Source organism: Budorcas taxicolor, chromosome 9, assembly GCF_023091745.1.
Source record: "Budorcas taxicolor isolate Tak-1 chromosome 9, Takin1.1, whole genome shotgun sequence".
Taxonomy (NCBI): domain Eukaryota; kingdom Metazoa; phylum Chordata; class Mammalia; order Artiodactyla; family Bovidae; genus Budorcas; species Budorcas taxicolor.
This window is the reverse complement of record NC_068918.1, coordinates 29979842-29998205: the sequence shown is the minus strand read 5'-3', so window position 1 is coordinate 29998205 and position 18364 is coordinate 29979842. Positions and strand designations below refer to the sequence as shown.

The 18364-nt window shown below is 38.8% G+C and overlaps 1 protein-coding gene and 1 long non-coding RNA gene across 2 annotated transcripts in view; one reads left to right on the top strand and one right to left on the bottom strand.

Moving 5' to 3' along the window:
• Positions 1-7355: 7355 nt before the first annotated feature.
• Positions 7356-9406, top strand: LOC128053402 (uncharacterized). The gene is made up of 2 exons (XR_008199919.1): positions 7356-7494; positions 9181-9406. It is a non-coding gene; the product is annotated as an uncharacterized LOC128053402 (long non-coding RNA).
• Positions 9407-14553: 5147 nt separating this feature from the next.
• The window catches only part of LAMA4 (laminin subunit alpha 4), a 144324-nt gene continuing 140513 nt past the window's right edge, over positions 14554-18364 (bottom strand). Inside the window, exon 38 of the mRNA XM_052645687.1 lies at positions 14554-14979. Within this exon, the coding sequence (XP_052501647.1) occupies positions 14834-14979 (146 nt within the window). The 3' untranslated portion in view covers positions 14554-14833. The remainder of the gene's footprint in view (positions 14980-18364) is intronic.

Sequence of the window (18364 nt, the reverse complement as noted above, 5' to 3'; positions counted from 1 at the left end):
CTGCCTTGTCAACATCTTTGAGCGTCGGCAGCTCCGGAGGCCGTGGTACTTGCGGGTAACTAGGCTTTGGAGTGGGATTTTAAAACGCGTGTCTTTAAAGCTGTCTTGATCTGTCAGAGGTTTAGTCTTCGTTGCCAGTCTTAATGCTCGAGTCAGTGGGTCAAATTCCGTTTATTCCGATTACTTGGGACGCTGAGTTACTTTATCTATTCAACAAGCCCTTTGTTCTGATAGAAAATAGACTGTGGATGAGCACAAAGAAACCCCAGACCGACAGACGTGTCAGGGTACAGCCGAAACTAGGTGATTATACCCTCTGACTAAAATGGCGCTTCAGAGACCTAAGCTGTGTGTGGTGAAGTCGCATGCTCCCAACATTAACTTCTAGACCTTCTGGAGGATTCAAAAGAAATTAAGACATAGATCCAGCTCCAAGAAGCTTGCAGTCTAATTGAAGATACACACGAAATACTCAAAAAAATTGTGACCATGTTGTGTAGCGCTGAGTATAAGTGTAATAGGATTCAGTGGGTGAGAATATAAACAAGTAAATAGAAGGTTGGAGAGCTGTTCAGTTGATCTCAACTTTCTTCTCCTGGGTTTGGCTAGGATTAGCATCCAAGGCCTCCACTTAATTATTGACATTGTGTCTTTCAACCTCTTCACCTAGCATTCAAGTTCATTAGCAAATCAGCTGCTTTCTAGGTTATCACAGTTTTCCAAAGATTTTTTTCCAATAGGTTTGCCACTGAACAACTTAGATAACTATCATTATCCTTAAAGTTTCCAGGAATAATTTTCTTGATACTTGCTGCTTGACGGCTATGCTAGTGACTTATATTTTATGTTTTTATTATGGCAGGACCTAAGTCTGTATAAGTCAGGATAAAACTAGTCACATGGGCTCCAAGTAATCATAAGGAGGGCAGGGATTACAATTTCTGGAAAACAGAAAGCCAGAAATACTTGATGAACAACGTTTGGAAGTACACCACAAGCACTTGCAAACATGACACCAAAACACAGTATCTGTGGCAGGCAGGGAAAAAAAAGGAAAATGACTTTGAATGGAAATGTAGACCTACTCCAAGGGATAAAGATACAAAATACTTCTCTTGAAAAACTTCTTAAAGAGATGATTGCTTAAAGAAGAAATGATGTGTTGTGGGATTTATGGTATATGTAGAAGTATATATAACAGCAAAGTAGTACAGGACATGAGAGGGGAAATAGAATATACTCCTGTAATTTTCTCGCATTAAAAGTGGTATAATGTTATTGAAGGCATACTGAAATGTTAAGATGTATACCTTAACCTTAAAGTAGTCCAAAACAACATTCAAGCTTGTATAGCAATACACCAATAAAGGAGATAAAATAGATTCATAAAATATGTTCAGTTGTTTGTTTCAAAAGTACAGAATAAGAACAAAGGGGGAACAAAAAATAGATGGCACAAATAGAATATAAATAGCAAGAAGGCAGATTTATGTTCAGTCATATCTATCACATTACATATACATGCGTACAGCCCCATGGACTGTAGCCCATCAGGCTCCTTCCCCCAAGTAACCTTCTAGGCAAGGATACTGGAGTGGGTTGCCATTTCCTACTCCAAGATCATGTTACATATAAATAATCAAAACACTCTAATTTAAAAGTCAGAGATCATCAAGGTGGATTTTTAAAAGCAAGACTTAACTGTATACTGGTTATAAGACAGCTACATTGGATATAAAGGTTAAAACGAAAACTATAGGAAAAGATAAATTATATGAATGAGTAGAAAGTAGCTATGTAAATTTTAGAGTAGATTTTAGAGCAAGGGATATTAAAACTAAAACTGTAGGAAAAGATACATTACACGAATACTAGTGAGTAGAAAGTAGCTATGTAAATTTTAGAGTAGATTTCAGAGCAGAGAATATTACTAGGGATAAAGAAAGATAATAATAAAAATTTATCCAGAGTACATAATACTACTAAAAATTTATGCACCTAATAAGAGTTTGAGAATATGTGAAGCAAAAACTGGCAGAATAGAGAAACATATTCATAATTATAGTTGGATATTTCAATATCCTTATTTCAATAATTGATAAAATAGTATACAGAAGATAAGAATGTAGAAGACTTGAAAAACTGTCAATCATCTAATTACATGTATAGAACACGTCACCCAACAGCAGCAAGATACACATTCTTTTTAAGTGTACGTGGAACATTTGCCAGATAGTCCATATTCTGGCCATAAACAGGTCTCAGTAAATTTAAAGGAATTAATATAAAGAATGTTCTCTGATAACAATGGAATCAAGAAATCAGTAACATATTAATAACTAGAATATCCCCAGATATTTGAAAACAAAATATCACTGTTCTAAAGGGCTTTTCTGGTACTTCAGATGGTAAAGAATCTGCCTGCAATATGGGAGACCCAAGTTTGATCCCTGGGTTGAGAAGATCTCAGGGAAGTTCCCCTGGAGAAGGAAATGGCAGCCCTCTCCAGTATTCTTGCCTGGAGAATTCTATAGACAGAGAAGGCTGTGGACTATGCCTCATGGGGTCACAAGGAGTCGGACAAGACTAAGTGACTAACACTAACAAATAACCCGTAGGTGAAAGAAGAAACCAGAAGGAAAAAGTTTAACTGAAGGAACTGAACATACAAAATTTCAAAATTTGTGTAATGAAGCTAAAGCAGTGCTTTGATTGAGATTTATAGAATTAAATGCTTATGTTAATAAAATAGGTATCAAATCAATGATCTATGCTTCTATTTTAAGAAACTAGACAAAAACAAACCCAAAGTGAACAGTAAAAAGGAAGTGCCAAAGATGGAGTTGAAATCAAATAAATAGAAAGCAGAAAATTTAATAGAGAAAAATCACTGAAACCTAAATATATTTTCCAGGAGATTAAGATTCTTTTGTGGACTCCCTTGCTCATAAGATAAAGTCTAAACTCTTTAACTGGGTTCATGTTCCTGCTTGATTTAACCACTACTTACTCTTTCTGACCTGGTTTCTTTTTTCTGTTTTTTAGGTTTTCTGTCTTCCTTTCTGTTGGCACATGACCTTTGTACATGCTGTTTCCTCTGTTAGCCCCCTTCCCAAATGTTTGTGTCTTTGCTTCCCACTCATTTCCACCTAGTTAATGCCTGCTCATCCTCTAGATTTTGTCCTAGTCTAGTGTGCTCTCCCCTAACCTGGAAACTCCACTAGGACAGACACTATTTGATTTGCTCACTATTTTATCTTTAGTACTTAACACATGCCTGGCTTATGGTGGATTATCAGCAAATACATATTTTTTTGTATGAATGAGGTAATTCTAATAATGGATCTGTTTTCTTAGGATGTGTCCAGTTCAAAGATTACTCTTTTTCTGTATCTCATGAATCAATATCCTGAAGAGTGAAAGATCATGTATTCTTGGGCTTATGAGAATTGAGAGAGAGTATTTAGAGGTTTCACCATTTTTTCGCTGTCGATAGTTTGCTTATTCATCCATTTCTCTGTGAATATACTCTGATGTATATACTCATACTGGATAGTTTCATCCTTAAGACTACTTTTTGGTTTGTTTTGTTGTGTCATCCATATTAAAGAAGAAACTTGGCGCAACTTGTGCCAAATAAATAATTTAAAATGATAAATTGGGGGAATTTAAGAACATTCCACTTCCCTGGTGGCTCAGACGGTAAAGCGTCTGCCTGCAATGCAGGAGACCTGGGTTTGATTCCTGGGTCGGGAAGATCCCCTGGAGAAGGAAATGGCAATCCATTCCAGCACTCTTGCCTGGAAAGTTCCATGGACGGAGGAGCCTGATAGGCTACAGTCCATGGGGTTGCAAAGAGTTGGACAAGACTGAGCGACTTCACTTTCAAGAACATTTGACTTGCCAATACCTTATTTTGCAGTTTAAAGGTAGTGTCAATATGTCAGTGATTGAAAAGTGAAATCAGTGCCTCAGCACTCTGATTTTAAGAATTATGCAAAAAGATAAGACAACTTGTGCTGATTGAATTTTTGTATCCCAGGCATTAGCTTTTTATTCCTCAAAACAACTCCGTGATGTAGGAATTAGTACCATTTTACAAGCTTAGTGATTTGCTCAGTCTCAGAGCTAACATTGTGTTCAAATTTAAACCTAATTCTAATGCCAAAAGCCATGAGTTCCACACTGCCACCTCCATAAATAATTCAAACTGTTAAAGAACATTTTGCCATCCTAAGGACCAAATGTTTGGTCCCAGCGATATATCAGCTAATAATGGCTAGCAATTATTTCAGTTATCTGACCATGACAGTTAAATGGTTTCTCTGACTAAAATTGTGATAAACTCTTCACGAATAGCACCCTAGTAAGAAAGAGAAGGTAGAATTAAGGTTTTGTCTAACATCATCTTAATTATGGAAAATGCTATTTTCCTACTGTATAAAGCTTATGAAAACAGAACAGTGGGAACTTAGCATAAAATGTAGGTAGTAAAGAAGACTTTCATTAAATGTGAAAAATGCTCACTAGCATTTAATAGTTCAGTCATCACTAAGAAAACTGAAAAAAATTGATTAGCTGAAAAGTAATTTTCTGGCTTAAGCATTAAACTTAAGTATTACACTCAGTACGGTAAGCTGTTGTTGATACAGAGATTGGGAGAGAGAGGCTGGTCCAGAAGATAAGTTTCAGCTTGTTGCTGGAATGACAAATTGAGACATTTTATTCTCTAGCAGGTAGGAAACTATATGATAGAATCTCTGATGTCATAATTTCTGGGTGTCACTGGGCTCTTTGGTCATCATTCATTTGGCAAAGATGGTATGAACAGAGGAGAGTCTCAGAGTTCAGGGAGCAGAAGAGAGGGGATCCTCTGAGATGTGTTCTCCCTTTCTCAATTGTCATTATTCCTGTCATTTAGGAATTTCAAGGCTCTTTTGAGGAAACAAGAAATAAGAGGTAGTCCAGGCCTTAAAGAGAGGTTGTAGAAAGTCCTGCACAGGAGATTTGTAAAAGTGCAGTGTGAGGCCTTTTCAGTGGGATGAGGAATAGGTAGATTAAATTGATCTGGGTTATTAATTAAGGGAAAGCCTGGCAGACAAAGATAATGAGAAAAATAGCGTATGAAGTGAGAAGAATCTCATGTGATTTTGCGCAGGTTGATTAGATGGCTTATTTAGAATGGAGATGCAGCATTCATAGATTAAAGTATTTAATGTTACTAGAAAACAAGGCCATGACAGCAAGAATAAAACCCTCATATATACATTAGAGACAATTTTTAGCTACGTTTTAGCTTGTGGTGGAGCTGTGAATTGTGATATTTTATTTGTTAGCAGGTAGGAAACTATGTGAAAGAATCTTCTGATGTCACAATTTCTGGGTGTCACTGGAACATTTGATCATCATTCCTTTGGCAGTTCCAGCCTTCCCTGGAAGGTCAGTAGAAGCAATTGATTTATTCACCTCTACAGGAATCAGACTGGGCCTATTTTGGTAAGTTTATGTATCAAATTAGCTGAAACTTAATACTTACATACAATAGTTAAACTAAGCCATAGATTTTTACTATGGTTTTACTAACTTGTCATTGAATGTGACATTTTTTTTCCTCGATAATTGATACACAGTCTATAAAAACTAATATTCAAATTCCAAAGCTTTAATAATTTAGTTTTATTATTACCATCATAAATACTTATTAGGCATAGAATACTGCACTAGGCATAAGAAACAGTTATGAGATATTTTTCACTTTTCCTGTCCTTTGCTGAAGACGTGAATTTATACAAGATAGAGCTGCTGTGCTCAGACAGTAAAGGGTCTGCCTGTAATACAGGAGATGCTGGTTCGATCCCTCAGTTGGGAAGATCCTCTGGAGAAGGGAATAGCAACCCACTCTAGTACTATTGCCTGGAAAATTCCATGAACAGGGGAGCCTGGGAGGCTACAGTCCATGGGGTCGCAGTGTGTCGGAGACGACTGAGTGACTAACATTTTCACTTTCACTTTCCCAGGCACTGTTCTAGGTATTAAGGATTGAATCCATGGTGACAAAGATATAGAATGAGAGTGGGGCCGGGGCGGGTGGCGGGGGACAACGATTAAGAAAAAACATTTACAGAATTTTAGAGCGCTGGTTCTTAACAGGTGGAGATTTTTCTCCCTTTTTCTACCAAGAGACATTTGGCAATGTCTGAAGACATTTTTGACTGTCACAACTTTGAGGATAGGGTGCTATTGGTGTGTAAGTAAGTGGAGGCCTTGGATGCTACAGAACTTCCCACAAGGTGCAGGACAGCCTCCTTCCTCCTCAACAAAAAATTATGTGATCTTAAATGTCAGTAGTGTTGCAGTTGAGAAATCCTGATAACTGTTACGAAGTAGTAATAGAATGCTAAGAAAACATATAGTGGAGGGTTATAAAGGGCACCTCTGAGAAAGGGAAATTTAAATTCAGACTTAATGAATGATTTGGCCCTAACAAGTAAAGAGTGGGAGCAGTGAGGTGGGGAAGAATTCCAAGCAGAGGCAACAGTGGACAGTCAGGAGCTTATTTTGTGTAGCTGTGTGTGTATCATACATATCTCATATATACATTGCATTGTATATGTATTTATATTTAATGATGCTCAGCAACTGCTGAGTAATAATAGTTAACATCTATTGAGCATGTACTATGTCTTATGCACTGCATTTTACATGTATTACTTCATTTAATCCTCATTATTACCCTGGAGGTGGATACTATTACTAAGCTCAGTTTATTTTTGAAAACATACTTGGTTAAGTATCTTTACTAAGATTACATAGTTGGGAAGTGGCAGAACCAGGATTTGAATCCAGGTCAATCCAAGTCTCCTATGTCACTTTCTTTACTAATGCACTGTAAATGTGGAGGAGCAGGGGTTACCGAATGGTCACGAGGGACAGAGGAATAGCTGTGGATATCATGTAGATGTGAAACGGCTGTGTATCAAAGGAAAAGAAGTGCTTAGATAGGCAGAGAGGCAGAGAGATCAAGCCTGTTGTTGCCATAACCAGTCAAAGTCAGATAGTTATTTTTCATGTAACAGAAATGGATTTCAGTTATGTTAACCATAGGGCACAATTTAATTTTATCATCTAGTGGCCATTTTATCATCTAGTGGCCATTTTATATTTGCTCAAGACTTAAAATTGTGTGTAAGAGAGAGTTGTATAAATAGAGTGTATATGCACTTTTATAGATCTTTAAAAATGTCATTTTTCAGAATGTTTCTATGTGCCTGTAGCAGAATTAATGTTAAAAATTCTGAAGAGCTTTTTGAAAACAGCTCACTTCTCATCTCCCTTATTTTAACTTTTTAACCTAGGTTTTCAGTGAATTATGCCTTTTCGGTTTGGGACTCAGCCAAGGAGCTTTCCGGTGGAAGGGGGAGATTCTTCAGTGGGGCTGGAGCCTGGACTGAGCTCCAGTGCTGCCTGTAATGGGAAAGAGATGTTACCAACCAGGTAAAAAGTCTTCTTACCCTAATAACTGAGGAGACATATATGGCTATCATCAATATGAGCTTTAGTTAACACTGAATTAGTAAGAAAGAAGCCCCAGAATATTGCTGTTATTAAATTGGTATTTTTTATAAAGGCTTTTTTTTCTTTGGTGTTGACCATTTTTTAAAAAGTCTTTATTGAATTTATTACAGTATTGCTTCTGTTTTATGTTTCCACTTTTCACTGCAGGGCATGTGGGATCTTAGGTCCCTGACCAGGGATTGAACCCACACCCCCTGCCTTGGAAGGTGAAGTGTTAACCACTGGACTGCCAGGGAAGTCCCCTGAAATTAATCTTCACAGAGCCTAGGTTTTCTTAGCATAGTCTGTGTATTATACCTCTGTAAGTCTGAATGGTAGACCATTTTTTTGGGGTAAATATTTATCTTGATTTTGCTATTCATAGTTTCAAGATTATATAACATCCCATCAAATAAGCAGACCTCAGTGTTTTTTGTGTGCAGGGCACTGTTCTAGGCTTAAGGCTATAAAATGTGAAAAAACTCAGACCTCAGATTTAGTGTCACTTTGACTTTTACTTGACATTTGGCAGAAGGTCAGTGATACAGAAGTGTAGATTCTATGAAACAAAATTATTTTTGCAAAATTGAAGAAAACTAGAATAGGATTTTTTCTGCTGTTTACCATAGCAAATAGTATATTGATTTCTCATGGCTTGGAGATTTTCAGAACATGAATTTAAACTTAATAAGGGAGGTAACTTTAAACATCAGAGTTGTTCAGGTATAAAACAGAAATAGTTATCACTAGTCTTTAGAAACGGAGAAGGCAATGGCACCCCACTCCAGTACTCTTGCCTGGAAAATCCCATGGATGGAGGAGCCTGGAAGGCTGCAGTCCATGGGGTCGCTGGGGGTCAGACACGACTGAGCGACTTCACTTTCACTTTTTACTTTCATGCATTGGAGAAGGGAATGGCAACCCAATTCAGTATTCTTGCCTGGAGAATCCCAGGGACGGTGAAGCCTGGTGGGCTGCCGTCTCTGGGGTCGCACAGAGTCGGACACGACTGAAGCGACTTAGCAGCAGCAGCAGCAGCAGCAGCAGCAGCAGTCTTTAGAAATGTTTAAGGTTGGGTTATTGTTTGGTGGGGATGTTGGAAAGGAAATTCAAGCACTCGGTGTATTTTTGGACTAGATGTCATTTAAGGCTCTTTTAAACTTGGGATCCTATCGACATTTGAATAGTACATGGAGTCATATGTTCAGTTTTATATTTTTCTGCAAATGGTCTAGTTTTTAAATCACTCAACTGGAGTGATTTTAAGATGCATATACATATGAATTGCCATCGTATTATCACTTAGGTTTACAACTATGCACTTCCCCTTCCAGTTTTCTTGGCTATTAAGTAATCACTGCATACCTTTCAGAATGAACGTATGGAAGGTTATCTTTATATTTATAAATTTCCTTTGATTAAATGTATGTTGCTAACTATTTAGCAACAATTTCTTTGCAATGTAAGTCTAAAATGTCTGCTCCATTAGTGCCACTGTGTTATAATTATTTTCTGACATTGAGAGATTTCAAAATGACTTAGCTGAATATGCATTCAAACTTTGGTGCTCTGAAAGAAAATTTCCTTTTTTATATCTCACTACATGTCATTTGTTGTTTTATTTAGGCAACTCCGAAGATGCCCTGGAAGTCATTGCCTGACAATAACCGATGTTCCCATCACTGTCTATGCAACAATGCGAAAGCCACCTGCACAAAGCAGCAAGGAAATGCATCCCAAATAGCACCATTAAGTCTTTTGTAGAGGTCTGACTAGGTCAAGGGTAATGGGCCAGTATCATCTTATGATCTGGTAAACAAATAAAAGTGGTGGCACCTTTGGATGATGACAATAGTTGAAATATTTCCTTTTAGTTGGGAAAGACAGAAATGTAGTCTGTAAAATGTGTGCAGTGAGAAGTCATCAGTTATGTTTGATAGATAAGACAGACTAATATTTCACAGTTAGAAAGCACCTTCGAGATCATCTTGCTCACAGTGGATCATTAATATCAATAATTCATGGTGAAGCTTAAGTCACCTTGATTATCAGATAGGAAGGGCTCATCCTCAACGCTTAATGTGTTTTGGGCTGGTTTCCTTTGCTTATATTTGAATTGCTACTTAGCTGAACCCTTTCACTTGCATACCCCAAGCCAGTTTCTGTCTTTTGATAATGTTCTGCCCAGGAATGATTATACTGGGTGAGTATAATGGAACCCTGTGGGTTATGCATTTTGGAATAATACCCAAGACCAAAGGAGATTCTTAGTCCATGGTTATTCTGCAAAGCATATATACTGCTATCATAAGGGAGCTCAGGTTATTGGTTAACTTTATTATAATGAGGTCAAGGCTATGATTCTGACCCCAAGGAATAATGATGTCTCCTCATCACACTACCTCAAGTCCCAGCCAGTCATCTTCAAATTGTCTATAGTTAGTATTGAGAAACTTCAGATGGATCTTTTTATTTGATTAGACTTAAGGTTCAGTTTTGAAGTCTAGGCCAGCTTTTTCAGTTTTCTTTTTCTTCTTGTAATGGTTCCAAGAAACTCAGCTTGCTTGCGTTTCCTCTTGATGGTTGCCACCCTTCATTCTATAAAATTTTCTTTTTTCCAGAAGACTGACTTTAGTGACAGATAGTTTCCCCAGTTTCTTGTCTACTTCCTACATTACATAAGGCTTGTACATAAGCCTTTTTAAATGAAAGGCTTATTATCTGTAGTTACATGGACATAGATGCATGTGTGCTACATGAGGTGAAAAGAAACACTTTTCATCAGGGATTTATAAATGGAGAAATTCTGAGAGCTCACATAGTGGTGAAAGGTGTCTGAATTCCAACCAGCCAGATTGGAAAGACTTCGTGGACATGTGTGGCATTGAATAGAGGCCTCAGAAAGATCATATATCTTAATAGGTCTGCACTAGCAGTAGACTAAAAACTAATATACGTGAACATTAACAAAGCTTAAAAATAAGACTTGAGAGAATCAAGGTGATTCATGAGTAACTTAATTATCTGCCAAACAAAAATTGAAGATGCCTTAAAGGAAGAGAACAAAATCCTTAAAGGAAATTGCCTAAGGCTGGGGAAAACGTGATGAGAACGGAGAAAGGAGTCATGAAAAATTCCTCCGAGCTCATACAAGGCTGGGAGTAATTTGTGTTCAACCATAGTGGAAAGATCATTTAATGATATATCAGTTAGATACTGCCTCAGCGGGGGTGGGTCTGGAGTGGAGGATAGCTGTGGACTGAAGGCTGCTCTGAATCTGCTGTAGCAAAGCTTAAACTGATTCTAAGTAACTAAACTGCATCCAAGGAGGGGAAGTAACCTGCCCACCCCATGGTTTGGCAGATTATCAGGCTTTCACCTATAAAACTCATCTACAACTCTACCCACACCATCCTGCCCCCGGTAGTATCCTCTGGGAATGGTGTCCTCTGGTGCTATGAAGTTTATAAATTGAATGACCTTATCCGTGGTAGCCAACATTTTCGTCTACTTTTCAAGACTTGAAAAGTTACTAAAGACTTGAGGGAACGCTGATACGATATGCCATTTTTTCCTTGGTACTCTCTCTATGCTAAGTTGCTTCAGTCATGTGTGACTCTTTGTAACCCTTTGTAGCCCGTCAGGCTCCTTTGTCCACAGGATTCTCCAGTCAGGAATACTGGAGTGGGTTGCCATGCCCTCCTCCGGGGATTGTCTGCATAAATTGAGGCAAATCAGAGATCCCTAGGGCTCAGGAGAACCCAAGTGAAGGAGTCAGTATCACTTTTTCCTTTTTGAAGATTGCCAAGTACTTTATAAGTGATTGCCTTGGGAGGCAAGATGAGGGGGTAACTTTTATGGAAACTTTGCTTTCCTGAAATTTGTTCAAAGAATATATATTGAGCACATACCTACATGTCAGGTACTGTTCTAGGTTTTTGCGACACATCAGTGGATAATAGACAAAATTCATGAAACTGGGCATGCAGGACAGTATCTCTACTGTTGCCTTTCTTTACACAGACTGTGTGGGGTGTGTGTGTGTGTGTGTGTGTGTGTGTGTGTGTGTGGTGGTATGTTGAGGGCATTGTGGTTTTACTGCTTATACTGAAATGACCTCTCTGAGCCAGTCCTCTGTGTGTGTGTGTGTGTGTGTGTGTGTGTGTGTGTGTGTGTGTGTGTGTGTGTTATGGTATGTTGGGGGCATTGTGGTTTTACTGCTTATACTGAAATGACCTCTCTGAGCCAGTCCTAAAGAGAAGGGATTGGCTTCACGCCTCAGTGTGGTAAACCTGAACTATGCATTTACTGTTTTATGGTCTTAGTTGAAGTCTGTATTCACCGATTAAGGTAAGCAAAGACCCTACTTAACACCCTGTACTGCCATTTACATACAATAGGGCCCAGGGAACAGAAATAGCCCAGTGTCTTCTGAGATATCCCTTTACAAACTGTGAGCCCAGAACTGAGGTGGTTCTTAATGGACAAAAGGTGTGTGTGTGGGCTAAGTTGCTTCAGTCATGTCTGGCTCTTTGTGACCCTGTGGACTGGAGGTGTATATATATTGTTGTATGTTTATAGAATGAGAAGTGTTGTGTCTTTAAATGTGTATGGTAAACACTTAAAACCGTACTTCTAGATGAGATCATTTGTGCTTCAGCTTTTATTGCTATGTGCTTGATACTTTGTGTTTTGCATGTCACGGTTTCATGCGAAAATGTTCAGTTGTTGGAACTCATCTTTTCACACCACTGGATAATGGGATGTTGCTTCACTGTAAAGCTGTTGGAGGGTGCCCTCTGCCAATCAGCTGTGGCCATGAGATAAGGACGGTAGGGTACAGGCCCGAATAGGCTGCTCCTTCAAACCGGGGCTATGGGAGGCCTCATTTTGAAGATGCTTTGAACAGGCAGGGGTCATGAATGACAACCAGTCAAAATTACTCCGAACATCCATCCATGTTTCTCTATATGAAGTTTCAATATACTATGATTAAAAGAAAGGACAACTTCTCCCTAGACGGAAGTTGAGAGATGAGGTCCCACCTAAGAACTGAACCAAGCTTTGATAAATGGTAAACTCAAAAGTTTCTGAATGTCATCATGTGGTTGTTAACCAGGTCAGCAGATAGGGGCCAGTAGGTTCTTTGCCGAGCATAAGTGTGAAATACCAACTGCAAAGCAGTGGCCTTGTAATTGTAGAGAAGATATTAAACAGAAGGATTTTTGTGGTTTAGTCTGCATACATGTGAGTCTGTGTACACACCAGCTAGAACTACTGGAGGTCCAGCCAGTCTGCAGCTTGGCTGGTGGAGTTGACTTTGGACCACTGCTGAGAATGAAGGGACAGAAGGGCCCTGTAGGATGTCTCAGGAAAATTTTGGGAAAAGAAAATGGTAGGGTGTTTCAGGGCTACTGCCTCCTGCTTGGATGTAGTGTAGGAAATACCGTGAGGGCTTAGTGTGTTTGAAGCATTGGTTCAACCTATACAAGTTAAGGCCCGACTGGATTCAGAGTCTTTAGCCCAGAAACCACATTAGCCCAGAGCCCCTTAGCTCTCAGAAGGTTTTGTTTGGTCTGCCCAGTGTTTTTGTCATTTTAATTGCTGTTGTTTGTAATTAGTTACTAACTGAAAAATCAGGCCATTTCAAGCCCCTCAAATTGCACATTTCCGTCTTCTTTTGGAAACTCTGGCCCTTTAAGACTTGTGTTCTTTTATGGTAATAATTGGCTGAGTACCTGCTGCCCTTCTAGATGAGCCATGGCAAGTGCCCTTTTGATTTTCTGTCAGACCCAACCAGCTTCACTCGTGTATCTTTCTGGCTTGGTAAGTGGTTGAGTTTGTGACTCCAGCTTTGGAGACCAGCTGAGGGCTGGCCCGATGGCAGACAGTCCCCTGGAGGCAAGAAGGAAGGGGACACTCATGCTGGCTCTGGAGGTAGGCAGCGGTCCTGTTACCAATCTGGCTCCTCAGTCTAGCTGGATGACAGCTGGCACGTTATTTAACAGTTCTGAATCTCAGGTTCTCATCTGCAAATGCTGCCTCATAGGATGTGTGATGATCAAGTGAAACCTACTTCCATTTACCTTATTGTGAGGCTGGCACTTAGTAAGTCCTCTATGAGTAGATATTAGCTATTTTCATTGATCATCATCATTATTATTAATGTATCAGAGACATGAGCGTAGTAGGGGAATGTAAATAATTACATATGCATATGTAAGAGATTATTTTATTCCCTTAGTAATTCCTCAAACATTTTATACTTCCTCCCCATACCCCCAGTTACTCCTCTTACATACCTTCAGTTCTGTTGATATGAGGGCCTATTTTCTCATTTTGTCTTCAACGCTGATTTTCTTTTCATGTATAATTCTTTTATTTCAGTTTCTATATTTTAATATCCTATCAGCTAGTAAAGCCAATTTTTCCTTTTCTAGATTTTATTACTATATTTACCTTAATATGATTATAACATTTTATAAATAAGACTATTTGTGTTGCAGGTATGTGGGGAAAAAACTTTTAATAAAAGGACTTTTATACTTTTAAGTGGATGCATGATTTTGTCTTACTCTTTGCTATATAATCTCCTTCATGATTCCTACAAAATGCACTGTACCAATATCCTACAAGAACCTCTCCTCACACAATTTATTTTTCTTTTAAGGAAGTAAGGGGAAAAAAAGGAAGCATTTATTTGATTGAGGCATTTTTTTTTTCCTTATCTGGAAACAAATTACCATTCTGATAATTTGTTAGAAATTTATTAAACCTTGATAAGCCTAAAATATTCTTGCTATCCTGATAGACCAAAGTGGTAAAAGCAAATCTGATCATCTAATTTTAGGTTTTATGTAAATCAGTAAATCTTTTCAGGATAAAGGAAGTATACTAAAGACAGTTTGGTTTAAGTTGAATGTTATCATCCCTAAATGAAAGAGGAATCTGAGGATCTAGCCACACTTTAAAAATATGTGCCAGTGTTTATTTAGAATCCCCTCTATTTTATTAGAAACAGGAACAGGAATTTCACCAGCAGGAAGTTATAAAATACGGGTAAGTTTAACGCTCCTTTGATTGTTATCCATGGCAGACATTTTGGATCCAAGGTAAGAATCCAAGTAAGAAATAATAAACATCCAGTCCCTGATGACTCATAAGTCCTGCTCAACTAGATGAAAGCTTCTACCGAGAGGAAGCACTGCCACTCCTCCTGGCTGGCCTTGTGTTTCTTTCAGTGCTCTAAAGAACTTGGTGCTTGGATGGCTCTGCTGTGTCAGGCTGCTGGACAGGAGTTGATGCTCACGGCACCGCTGACCAGGGCTGCTTTACTGAAGCTCACTGGGCGCCCGTCAATCACGAAGTGACGGATGCAGCCTGTGAAGGGTCTGCCAGGGGCCAAGCGTGGTGTCAGTAGAGACTCTGGAAAAAGAAATGAACACCAAGTTTGCAATCGAGGCATCCCAAGCCCAAATACTACTTTGTGGCAAAAATAACGTCATAACCACTTAGATTATCACGATGATCTACATGTCAAAGATGGAATACAGTAATTTACTTATTTTTAAGGAATATTATCTGTTTTTGAAGTAATATGAACATGTAGTAATTTTAGAGTTTTGAGTATAATTCAGCTGGGTATTTACCACTGAAATTTACCACTTACAAGTAAAATCTCAGCAGTGAGTTTTCAGGATTTGCTTATGCTTTTTAGAGTTAATTTCACCTGGGCCTCACTTATTTTGTATGATTTACTGAGACAGGAAAGAAAAGTCAGCTTCCAGACTCTTCTTGGAATTGGTTAATGTTTCTGTTTAATTCGTACCATTACCCTTCATCCTTAATCCTCCACATTTTTGCCAAGCTCATAAAATATAATGAGAAAATAATGAATTCAAATAAACTAAATTTTAATTTTCCTGAGCTCTCACGGTTTAAGAACTATAAATAGGATAAAGATAACTAGCCTAGTCTTCGTGTGGGTACAGGTGCCCTGGGGTATGCCAGAGGAACTTTCTCCCCTTATCTTAATTAGCGATCTGGAAGAAGCCTTGTGCTTATTAATTGTACAGACACAATTAAATGTGTTGAAATGATAGAAGCAATATAATTTAAAGCAATTTAGGGAGCTTAGGAATATCATGAAATTAAAATCCATTTAGTCAAAGTTATAATTATGTACAAAACAGCTATGTGAACAGTGGCAGATAAAAAGATGGAAAACACTCAGAAATCAGTAACTTGGGAAAGAACATAAAAAAGGACAGCAAGTTAAATACCATCAAGGGGCTGTAATAAGTTTTCTAAGTAATGTAGATTAAGAATATGCAGAAGCTTGTTTATTGAAAATGATGGAAATAGTATTTCATATTTAGAATGATAAGCATCAAGTTTTAGATTTGGAAGTGGCCTAAGAGGTCAATTCCCCTTGTCTCTAGATTAGTATGACTTTGTCATACTTTTGTCATTCTTCAAGACTGAACAGTATATGTACATCATCAGAATAAAGAGTGAACAGGAAAGAATATAAGGGGTAAAACATCTCTTCTGTTCATTGTAGATACTAGTTTTAGAACATGGATTTTGAATCTGCCCAGGCTTACCACTGTTTGGTTCACGGGGGACAAATTCTAGAGGAAACAGTTCATATAGAAATTATGGTTTGCATAATTCACTATACAATTTATTACAGTGGTGGCAAAGTGCCCCAGAACCCTAAGTAATTGATTAATAAAATCAATACATGATTTTAAGAGCAAACATTCCTCAGGTTAAAAGCTTGACTATATACAGAATAATGCAAGATTTTCAGCAGAGGAATGAATAGTTGCTAACTCAAAAACTTAACTTCTCATTTTGATTTTTAAATGATCATACAATACAGTTGAATTTTCTGATACAAAGTTCATGAATTTCAATGCATTAACTCTTTGTTGATAGAAATAGTGTGTTACCAGAGCTCTGCCTGGTATAAGAGCACTGGTTGGGATTCTAAGATTTCAGGACATACAGTGGTTTTGCTTATGCCTAATTTCCTTTAGTTATTCTTTTTCATGCCCCAGTTTCTGACATTTTTTTAGTGGAGTTAATCCTGAACAGCTCAAAAATTATGTAATTAATGACATTCAGCTTAAATTACGCTTCCTCTTGTCCTAGACTTGCTGCATGATCTGTAGATGGAGTTAAAAGCTGCAGTGGTGCAGGCTGGTGGGTAGGCCTCACCGGCCTTGCTAATTCCTGTGTACTGGCTCACTAGCTCAAATTTGCTATTCATGATATGTCTCAGGTAGGCAGAATTTGGCTTCAGGTATATCCTGCCCAGCCAGCCTATGGAGCAAGTCTTGTAGTGAGAGATGATGGCAGTGTGTCATGCTGGAATGAGACTCAAAAAAACAGAAATCAGAGAGAGAAATATGTGTCTGAATGATGCAGTAAGCACTTCGGGTGCAAAGAACAAATACTGTAACTTCTGTGAGGGAGGGCCATGCTTGTTTGGTCCATCTCCTGGAGCCTAGCACAGTGCTTAACAGACACTCAGTATCCCAGGTGGCGCGAGTGGTAAAGAAACTGCCTGCCAATGCAGGAGGCATAAGAGATGCAGGTTGGATCCCTGGGTCAGGAAGATCTGGAGAAGGGAATGGCAACCCACTCCAGTATTCTTGCCTGGAGAATCCCCGTGGACAGAGGACCCTGGCGGGCTATAGTCTATTGGGTGGCAAAGAGTTGGACACGACTGAAGCGACAGCATGTACACGTTTGTTGTGTGATGAAGTCATGCTCTCTGGAAGCAAGGAGTATGCTATTTAGCTTCAATCATACTCTGCAGTGAGTGCCATAAAAGTGATATTCAGGGTGAGGTGGGGTGGGGCATGTGTGTAAGAAGCTTGTGAGCTGGATCCTCAAGGTCAATAGGAGTTCACTTGGTGGAGAAGTGGGAGAAGCAAGAAAGAAGAGCATTTTCTAGAAATTGAGGCCTTGTGCTCTGTGTGAAGGCCTGGAGCAAAGTTCACCACTGAACATTCAGAGAACTGCAAGCCCCAGGAGGTAGGGGGAGGCCCTAGAGGCAAGGGGGCAAAGTGGGGAGAGAGAAGACGTTGCATGCTAGGCTGACTTTGATCCTGTAGGCCTCTGGGAACCTGCAATATTTTAAACTATGTTGTGATCTCCAGGAAGAAAGCAACGTGCAGAAATGGAAGGACTGACAGCACCCATCTTCCTCACTACCTGCACCAAGTGCAGTGTGGTCTTTGCCAGTATTTCAGAACTGAAGCCTGGAGCAGGAGGAGAGGACTAAGGAATGGAGACAGGAGTGGATAATAGAAGTAAAGGAGAAAGATTGCTTTTTGAGGGTCTCCTATTTCATCAATGAGTTGTTATTGTCTATACTGGCATTTTGAAAAATCCACATTACAAAGCAGAGGACTGCTTAGTTGCTACTATTTTGTGAGTACCCAAGACTGGATGCTTAATCTTTCTCCCTCTGTTGGTTAAAGCATTATTTGCCTTTACATGGGTCAGTCTAAAATAGTATAGTTAGGATGCAAAGAAAAACTATATTAAGTTTTTCCTTTAAATTCTCACCAAATTCCAGTTGTAAAAGCTTGATTTTTCCCTCATGCTACCTTTATCATTCAGTTTTCCCAAGTGAATGAAGTGTGTGAAATAAACACTTGCAACAGAAGGTCATGGTCCCTGCTTTAGAGGCTTAAAGTAACTGTGGGGGGTCCATACGTGCCCCATCACCATCCGGGACTATGCACCATTCTTGGCAGATGACAGCACTGATGTTACAATGATGTTTACAGAA